Below are 10,262 nucleotides of genomic sequence, written 5' to 3'. Positions count from 1 at the left end.
ATTTATATGCAATAGCATTGGCCAAAAATATCACGTGACCTAATTAAACCTAGAATGAAAATTTGCTGTAACTTTTGTTTTACTGAAAATTTTTAAGAAATGTTTTATTTTAAATGTTAGTTAGGACAATGCGCGTCGAATAAAATATAAAATTTTAGGTTTTGAGATTTCACCAATTTTTAATAAAAGTGTCATAACTTTTATGAATATTAATATTTTCAAAAAATATTTTGTAAACACGTTAATTGGACCTGTGCGGTTCTAACAAAACATTTATTTTTCGATTTAAAATTTTTTATTTTTTTTAAAGTTTATATGCTATAGCATTGGCCTAAAATATCACGTGACCTAATTAAACCCAGAATGAAAATTTGCTGTAACTTTTGTTTTACTGAAAATTTTTGCGAAATGTTTTATTTTGAATGTTAGTTAGGTCAATGCGCGTCGAATAAAATATAAAATTTTAGGTTTTGAGATTTCATCAATTTTTAATAAAAGTGTCATAACTTTTATGAATATTAATATTTTCAAAAAATATTTTGTAAACACGTTAATTGGACCTGTGCGGTTCTAACAAAACATGTATTTTTTGATTTAAAATTTTTTATTTTTTTTTAAAGTTTATATGCAATAGCATTGGCCAAAAATATCACGTGACCTAATTAAACCCAGAATGAAAATTTGCTGTAACTTTTGTTTTACTGAAAATTTTTGCAAAATGTTTTATCTTGAATGTTAGTTAGATCAATGCGCGTCTAATAAAATATAAAATTTTAGGTTTTGAGATTTCATCAATTTTTAATAAAAGTGTCATAACTTTTATGAATATTAATATTTTCAAAAAATATTTTGTAAACACGTTAATTGGACCTGTGCGGTTCTAACAAAACATTTATTTTTCGATTTAAAATTTTTAATTTTTTTAAAAGTGTATATGCAATAGCATTGGCCAAAAATATCACGTGACCTAATTAAACCCAGAATGAAAATTTGCTGTAACTTTTGTTTTACTGAAAATTTTTGCGAAATGTTTCATCTTGAATGTTAGTTAGGTCAATGCGCGTCTAATAAAATATAAAATTTTAGGTTTTGAGATTTCATCAATTTTTAATAAAAGTGTCATAACTTTTATGAATATTAATATTTTCAAAAAATATTTTGTAAACACATTAATTGGACCTGTGCGGTTCTAACAAAACATTTATTTTTCGATTTAAAATTTTTTTTTTTAAAGTTTATATGCAATAGCATTGGCCAAAAATATCACGTGACCTAATTAAACCCAGAATGAAAATTTGCTGTAACTTTAGTTTTACTGAAAATTTTTGCGAAATGTTTTATCTTTAATGTTAGTTAGGTCAATGCGCGTCTAATAAAATATAAAATTTTAGGTTTTGAGATTTCATCAATTTTTAATAAAAGTGTCATAACTTTTATGAATATTAATATTTTCAAAAAATATTTTGTAACACGGTAATTGGACCTGTGTGGTTCTAACAGAACAATTATTTTTGATTTAAATTTTTTTATTTTTTTCAAAAAATTTATATGCAATAGCATTGGCCAAAAATATCACGTATGATAAAATATAACTTTTAGGTTTTGAGACTTTATCAATTTTTAATAAAAGTGTCATAACTTTTATGAATATTAATATTTTCAAAAAATATTTTGTAAACATGTTTATTAGACCTGTGCGGTTTTAAAAGAACAACTATTTTTCGATTTAAAATTTTTAATTTTTTTTTTAAAATGTATATGCAATAGCTTTGGCCAAAAATATCACGTGACCTAATTAAACCAAAAATAAAAATTAGCTCAAACTTATTTTCTACCGAAAATTTTTGCAAAATGTTTTGAATAATAGGTAGGCCAATACAAATATTATTGCTTTAAGCTAGATTCGAACTCGGGGAGTTCGATCAAAAGTCGAGTGCACTAACTTTCATGCTATGAGGTTGGATGATTAAGCTTTACTTTGTTGCAACTACATCATTATTTAAAAAAAAAATAAAACCAATTTTTTTTTTTTGTAATTAACAAGAATTTAGAGCTTAAAGATTATAGTTTTCAAATTTTTTTCAATAAAGTTAATAAGCTAAAATTGTCAATAATGCAATTACAATGTCCCAATATCATATTTCCAACTCTTTTTGTCAATCAAACAAAAGTATAATTGATTACAAAGTCGTATGACATAGCCTTACTTAATAATATACAAAATAACTATTAGCTCAAACTTTTGTTTAACTGAAAATTTTTGCGTAATGTTTTATCTTAAACATTAGTTAGGCCAATTCGCGTTTATTAAAATATAATGTTTTAAGTTTTGAGATTTCAACAATTTTATTAAAAGTGTTATAACTTTTATGAATAATAACATTTTCAAAAAAAAGCTTTTGTAAAGATGTTAATTGGACCTGTCCGGTTTTAACAAAACAATTATTTTTTGATTTAAATTTTAATTTTTTCAAAAAATTTGTATGCAATATCATTGGCCAAAAATATCACGCGAACTTATTAAAACAAAAATAAAAATTAACTATAATTTTTGTTCTACTAAAAATTTTCGCGAAATAAAAATACTGCCAATAACAATATGTTTCGAAATCTAAGATTTTAAACCATAATAATTTGACTTCTGTATTTATATTGCATTGTTTTTACATTCAAATTTATGAGAAAAAAATAGAAAAATACGTAAACTAAATCATGTGAACAGTGTTTCTGAATATAAATTTCTGTTTTATTATTTTAATTTTTAAATTTTTTAATTGCGACAATATTAACAGTATGTGATAAATAAACAGTACCCACAATTTAAAAAAAATAATAAACACTAATTAAAATTCATTAAACTATAAAAACTAAGCATTAAAATACTAGAATTATTTAAAAAAAAACAGAAACATATATATATGCTTTTTTAATAATGTTAAATATGCGCTCTTCTTTCTGTATATAATTTGAAAATGTTGCACTTTTACTTTATATCAGACCATTTTTTCAATACAAATTGGTTTTTATTTGTTTATTTAAATACTTTACAAAGCATGGTACAAAAATAAATATTTAAACTAAATCAAGATTTTTTTTATAGTCTGTAAGAACGCTCTGTGTCAATATCTGTCGGTTCTAACTCTTCGTCAGGAATTGGAGGTATTTTAATTTTCGCTGGATTTGAAATTCCTAAATTTTCATTTTCTATCGGTGGTTGACAGTGTGTGTTATGTGCATATGCATCACCTATTATAACAAATAATTGATACCATAAGAGAAAATTAAGGTATATGTAGTTGTGCCACTAATTTTTATATTATTATGCACATTAATATTACACCTTTGTTTAATTATATTAAATTAAAATCTTTATTTAAAAAAAAATTTAGATTTTTTAGAAAATGATATCATTTTGGTTTATTGAACTTTGTGCAGTTTTTAATAAATATAATTTACTTATAAAAATTGATTTGTCATGCAAGTTTATTAAAATGTTATATTTTTATGTCAAATTAACCAACTTACCAAGGCAGGCAGAGTAAAACATCGCATGAGCGATGTAGTTTTGTTCAAAAACTCCATTAATCAAATGAGAAAATGGACCCTCGGCAAAAACAACGACATCTTCAGCACTATGTGTCTCACCTCGCAGAGGAACAGCACTTTGCTGTTGATAGTATTTGTTTCCTTTACATAGTAAGTTTCATTACAAAAATATCAAATAATTGTAACATAATTCGTTTTAAAGTCAAAGACTTGTACAAAAATAATTGCTGATGCATGTATAAATAAGGTTATGTTAAAGCAAATTGGCAATAAGCCTTTTTACATGGGCGTTTCACCTTAGCCTATGTGATATTTAAGTTACACAAATTAATTGTAATTTTAATTTTTTAAGTACCTGTTGAGTATCGATCAATAGTTTGCCTCCTCTCCCTAGAACTTGGTCGTTGTTTTGAGATATGTCCTGGACCGTTACCATAATTAATAATTGTGTAATATTTTCCATCAGTCGCTCTTAGAGGGTTGGTGTTGCTAGGTGCTAAACCTACAAACATAAAATATTCTTAGGCTGCGTTTCCACATAGGCACAGAGCTAGGTTTTCGGCACCAGAAACGAAAACTAAGCCCAGTGTGAACGACAAAATGAGGTTTCACACCAGGTTTTCATGCCTGGTTTTGAGTATGAAATCCCAGTGTGAACGCTTAAGTTATAAAAACATACCAGCTGTAAGTGTAAACGAAAAAACTTTTTTAATCACGCGTTGTTTGTTTATGTAGCCGTTTTTTTTTAAATATTATGAAATTCGTAGAAAGAGGTATTAAAAATGTCATAGAATCCATACATAGTGGTTTGTTAGTAAACAAAGGAAATTTTATAAGTATAACATGCAATATGTTGTTATCACGCAGCTGTCTCAGTTTAATATTTTATCGTAAGTTTTGGCTAGTCTGCTTTTAACTTGGCTGATAGTGGGGTAGTTATATGGAAAGCAGAGGAAATTTTGTTATTAATTCAAGGAACAGAGAAAATTCAATTTATAATTTCCAGTGCCAAAAGTCATAAAGAAGTGTTTAAAATTGTTGCTGAAAGCATACCAAACAGGGATTATATTGCTTGTCAGATGAAAATTCAGCAGTTGAAACGACAGTATAAACATACAGTATATCCGTGCTTCACAATTGGTTTTGAAAACCACTTTTTTACATGTTGCGAAACCTGGCACAAAAACCAAATTTTAATCGTTCACACATGTTAAAAAATTTGTTCCTGGTGGCGAAAACCACTAAGCGTGTACGATGTTTTTAAATAAGTGTGAACACGGAACAGGTTTGGCGACTAGGTACGAAACCTAGTTGTCGCGTCTATGTGGAAACGCAGCCTAAGTTTCTAAAAATATATGTAACAATATATATATAAACAAATAAAAGGTATAAGCTTTTATTTCAGGTAAAAAAATTCATTTTTAGTTTTACTAGCATTATAATATTTGATTAATATTCCAAAAAAATGTTATTTTATTTTTTGTAACAATTAGCATTTTAATTTCTTTCTATTAAAAAAAACTATTCATATTGCGATTTGCGATTGATGTTATCATTTTAAACTTGTTGTTAAATATAATTACCTTTTTTATTTTTACAAATAACCGTTGTAAAAGAACACACCAACAAAATATATCCACTAAACCAGCGCCACTATGAAATAGTACACAAAATCAAAAGTATCACACAGATTTAATTTAAAGTAACATACCATAAATATCAGCTCCCCTGTAAGATCCTGCACCAAAATTAAACATGTGACCATGGTCAGAAGTTGTTATTATCATTGTTTCGTTTGATTGTGTATTCTCACGTGCCACCTTGTAAAAAAATTTAACATTTTAATATTATATAAAATCTTACAATAACTTGATGTATATATAACTTTGTCTTCAATATAAAATGTATAGGTAAATATATTCGTATAAAGTTAGTTATTTTATCACCCAAGCCTAATTTAAAATGACTTTCGTTAAGTTTGACAATCTGGATGTCTTTAAAAACGTGTCTATAGGCTTTAAGGGGTTTCAAATAGGCTAATTATTTTAAGAACCTTAAAGCTCACGCATAGATAACAGTTTGAATCAAGGCTAAAAACCCAATGACTTATTACTACCGATAAAATTACAACAGTATTTTGTTACCGTTAAAGCCTTTTCCAAATCTTCAAATTCTGTCAAGGCACATTTGGCCATACTTTGATGATGACATTTATCCAACATTCCGCCCTCGACCAACAAAAAGAAACCATTCTTATTTTTCTGCAGAATTTGAATTGCCTAAAGAAACAAGATTTTAAATAAAATAACAAGAGTAGAAAACACAATAAATTACACCACAGAAGCTCATATTTTGTTTGTAGAGATCTAAAAAAACTTACATATTTATTAGATTAAGTGTATTAGTGGAAAGTTTTTACTTAAATTTTTTAAATTGTAAATCAACAAAAAAAATTAAATGAAAATTTAAAAATATAAAATCAGTCACCTTTTCAGTCATTTCACTCAAAGAAGGTTCACCGCCTTTGTCACCAGCTCTGTTGATAGCATAATGCATGTCAAACGGGCTAAACAAGCCTAACAAGTAGTCAGTTTCAGCAGGGTCAATATCATTAAAAGCTTGTTTGTTCCAAACGTATCTATTACAAACAAAAAGGTCAGCAAAGAGCGCGTAAAATCAATTACCATTATCGTTACCACAACATTTGCAACTTTATGGTAAACGGTGATAACATTTCAAAGCTGGGTCCTAAAGTGTAAACGTAGTTAAATGTCAAATTTGTTTGGTTGAAAATATTATGCCAATAATTTACAAAATGAATTTAATTCTACACCAATATAAAATAAACATAAAATATTCCATATAGTTCATATTTTTTTTTTAATTTAAAAGTTAGATAATAAAGTTAAAAATTTGAAGTTTCATCAAGGGCATCTATATAATTAAAAAACTACATTCCGTAAGTATTAGACAAAGCAATTAAAATATCATTGTTTCACACTTACTTTCCTCGTTTTTCCTTCATATCAAGTTTCCACTCATAAATCAAATCTCTGTAATCTTCTCTTGTTCCTTTCGTGTCCACAAATTCTTCGTCGCGTTGATAAGTTGGTCGCATATGAGCTCGACCACCTCCCAATATCACCTGGATTAAGAAAAACGTAAAACGTTAACGTAGAAAAAAATACTTTTAGAATATTTACACGCTTGAAATAAGAAGGAGTAAATTTTTAAATGTGTTCACTAAATGTTTTGTAAAAACATTTGTAAAATATATTGTATGTAAATGTTAAATAAGAAAACAAGTTCAAATTTAATGCACTACCTTTAAAACACAATGTTTTATATATGTAATTTGCCAAATTTATGTAACTTAATTTAAGTAATAAGTTTATCACCAAGTTTATAAATATATAAAACACAAAATTACCAACACTTAAAAAAAGCTATGAGGTAAGAAAACAAGTTTAAACTTTAACCAATGTTTACTTAAATCGTTAAAGGTGAAATGACAAATCAAAATAAGCAATAGGTTGGTAGACAAAATACCGCAAAGCGACTATCCCAAAAATTAAGATTTAGAGTTTGATTATCTTTGACGCATTAACCACACAACCAAGCAACATTAATGTTCTAAAAATACCTGAATTTCATTTCTTCGGTTATATAATTGCTGTGCAATATCAATGCAGCCAGCCGCCTTATCACTATCAGATAGCCTATCATCAGAATACCATTTCCTATAAAAACAGTTAAAATTTTAAAGAATATATGGTTTTTGAATTTTTGCGAAATCCATTTTGAAGTAACATGTTTGTTAAAAAACCTTCGAAAAGGTTTTTAGATTCGTAAATAACAATATTTCTTTAAACACGTTTATATAAAATATGTTGCTCTAGAAATACGTTAACGTGTACTAAAACCTAATAAAATCGTGTTAAATACCAAAAACAGACAAATAAACTTAGTTTTATTCCTACTATAATAAAAATTGACAAACTTGAAAAGATCTAAAACATATTAAATATAACTTAATTAATATAATTTTAAAACGATGTAAGATTTCAAAAGTTACGAAATACGATTTAACAAAACAAAAAATATAAATTAAGTCTTTACAAAAAGGCTCAAAAATACATGATTCAAAAAGTGTTCATTTATTGTATCTACCTGATAAGTTAACCAAAGCTATATACAAACTTACTGATAAGATTCAAAATTAAGACAAAAGTAATTTACCTGTTAGGTGCTTTTGCATAAGCTGCTGCTGGTGTTGCATGTTGTACTCTGGTCGTTGTTACAATTCCAACACTTTTCCCTAAAAACCAATACTTCAATACATTTGCTAACTTGGTTTAAGCATTTAAATGCTTTGTTTATAATGTGCGTTTGCTGGTAAACACGCAGCGCAACTTCAGCCTATATTGCCGCAAGTGAGTTTAAAAGAAGTGGTTTTAAATAATTCGACAGGCATACTACATCGTTCAATGTCTGAAGCGCTTGTTACACTAATTACTACTTCAACAAATTTAAACTTAAACAAGATTTTTGCTTTAAATTCTTATATGTTTTAAAGCAACCTGAAGTATTTAATACACATTTTAAAGTAAATGGCATGTATTTGGAAGATTTAGAACCCGTAAAAATATGTTGTTTTATTGCATCTACTTTTATTTCTATGATATACATACCTTGTCGAATAGCGAAGTCCAATATTGTGTCCACAGTGTTGTTTGTCATGGATTCACAGTCGAAAGCTTTCGCATTGACCCCAATGCGACCTGACCTCGTTTTGACTCCAGATAAAATTGCGGTTCCGGTTGCTGCGCTGTCAGGTGTCATATAGTTTACTGTTAATTTAAAAAGTATTATTTCATGTTATAACACACAAAAATTTTCCTTTTTTATATATCTTTAACCTCGATGTAGGAAGATCGACATCACGAGTTAAACATAGAGTAACACCAGTTACCACGACCCAGTTTCAAGTTGCATTTGTAAGTTTAAGATATTATAGATTGGAACTGGCTAATTAAAAAGCTGCTGCTTAAAAGTTGGATAAGTAGGAGCTTATACCGTTTATAGCGCTTTATTCAAGGGCTTTATAGCATGAGATCAGTGGGGATCGAACCCAGGACCTCACTAAGTTAAGCCAAGTGCTTTTACAGCACTAATAACACTGTCTAAATAAACATGTAAATCAACTTACCGCTGTAGGTTTTTGCGATACCCACATGAGGCGCTTTGTCCAGTGACGTCACATGCTCTTCCCCGAACGTCCACGGAATTTTCTGACCAATAGCAATCCTGCCCGCCGTTACCGTGCCTAAGTTCATACCGTCACCAATAAAAAGAACGACATTTTTAGCTCTGTTGGTGTTTAGAGTTTCAAAAGTTTTTAAAGATTGTTTAAGTCGGTCTGCGCCCCCACTTAACCAGTAATCAGACTTTTCTTCTATAGCTATCTGCGAACCTGCAGACGGATAAAACATGTTAATATTGTTGTACAATTTATTAAATAAAATTTTAATACTTTTATGTCTAATTTTATTTTAATAATAATTGTATAAATTTAACTTACCTGATATCGTCAGGAAAGTGTTTATTAACACAAAAAGGCAACACGTAAAATTCATTTCGTAAGTTTAAAAATTCTGGAAAAGAATTAATTTAAGATAAGTTAACACATTAACACAAAAAGGCAACACGTAAAATTCATTTCGTAAGTTTAAAAATTCTGGAAAAGAATTAATTTAAGATAAGTTAACATATATAAGTATATTACCGCATTTTTTTAACTGATTTGCTTTTTTGATTTTAGTGTTTATATAAACTTTGTAGCAAAAATACTTAATACAATTTTTTAAAACTGATTAAATTGATTAAAGTTTATTTTTTTACGAAATTTTAGTCATTAAATTTTTCTGTTCGAAAAACCACTAATGTTAAATCAATATAACATTCATATAACCGCACGTAATACGCAACGCTATTACTGATAACAGCAAATGTTAAATAAAACACTATTTGCACAGCCGTCGAAACTATATCTGCGGTAATCAGATACCGTCACAAAATTTGCATTTCGAGAAATTTACCCTAAGCCAATCTCAAAACGAACTTTTGATGGTATAGCCTTTAACATATAACATGCAGTTACCAGCCTAATCACAACAAAGTGGTTCTAGTATAAAAATACCATCCTATCACTGCGCAATACGTTAAGTTTATCTGCAATATCAAGCGACATTCAAGATTGTATCTATATTTGGACGTCAGTTTTTTTCCTAAATAGTATTATTTAGAGTCAGCCATAACCAAATTGGTTAGAAATCATAGAAATTTTTTTGCGTAAATATGCCATGTAATTGAGCCATTTATAGATAAGTATATTTTTGCAAAGCATTTTGCTAAAGCGAAATCCCAAACACTTTTATAAACTAACAACCTATACGATACAAACTTGTATACTTAACTTTGACTATACAGAAGTTTTTTTATAACTGTGGCCTTCTTTATAACTGTGGCCAACACCTTTTCAAATCAAATATTTTTTATGATTATACTTTAGATTTCTAAACGTTCATATATATACCCATAATCCAACGCCTTTTTCTAAGTTATCAGAAAAAAAACGTAGTGTGAATTTAAGGCTTAAAACAATAATTAGAATACATGACAAATTTACTCTGCCAATATATAAATAAAAACAATGA

General features: G+C 27.9%; 1 protein-coding gene across 2 annotated transcripts; it reads right to left on the bottom strand.

The window, feature by feature from the left end:
- Window positions 1-2,818: 2,818 nt before the first annotated feature.
- Window positions 2,819-9,226, bottom strand: LOC145742019 (alkaline phosphatase-like). Of its 2 annotated transcripts, XM_082559753.1 has the most exons (12): window positions 9,128-9,226; window positions 8,756-9,019; window positions 8,238-8,396; window positions 7,786-7,864; window positions 7,190-7,286; window positions 6,552-6,691; window positions 6,034-6,184; window positions 5,691-5,825; window positions 5,258-5,366; window positions 3,902-4,048; window positions 3,526-3,687; window positions 2,819-3,246 (listed from the first exon to the last, which is right to left on the bottom strand). In XM_082559753.1, the coding sequence occupies exons 1-12, from the start codon at window positions 9,180-9,182 to the stop codon at window positions 3,095-3,097; spliced, it is 1,650 nt and encodes a 549-aa protein (XP_082415879.1). In that variant the 5' UTR covers window positions 9,183-9,226; the 3' UTR covers window positions 2,819-3,094. The 2 variants fall into 2 exon arrangements, with proteins under 2 accessions (XP_082415879.1, XP_082415880.1); XM_082559754.1 differs by lacking the exons at window positions 2,819-3,246; window positions 3,526-3,687 and adding an exon at window positions 4,600-4,720 and having other exon boundaries at window positions 3,908-4,048.
- Window positions 9,227-10,262: the final 1,036 nt, after the last annotated feature.

The sequence above is a fragment of the Corella eumyota genome, chromosome 2 (genome assembly GCF_963082875.1).
Source record: "Corella eumyota chromosome 2, kaCorEumy4.1, whole genome shotgun sequence".
NCBI lineage: Eukaryota > Metazoa > Chordata > Ascidiacea > Phlebobranchia > Corellidae > Corella > Corella eumyota.
Note: the sequence above shows the minus strand (reverse complement) of the source record. Positions and strands in the feature narration are given on the sequence as shown.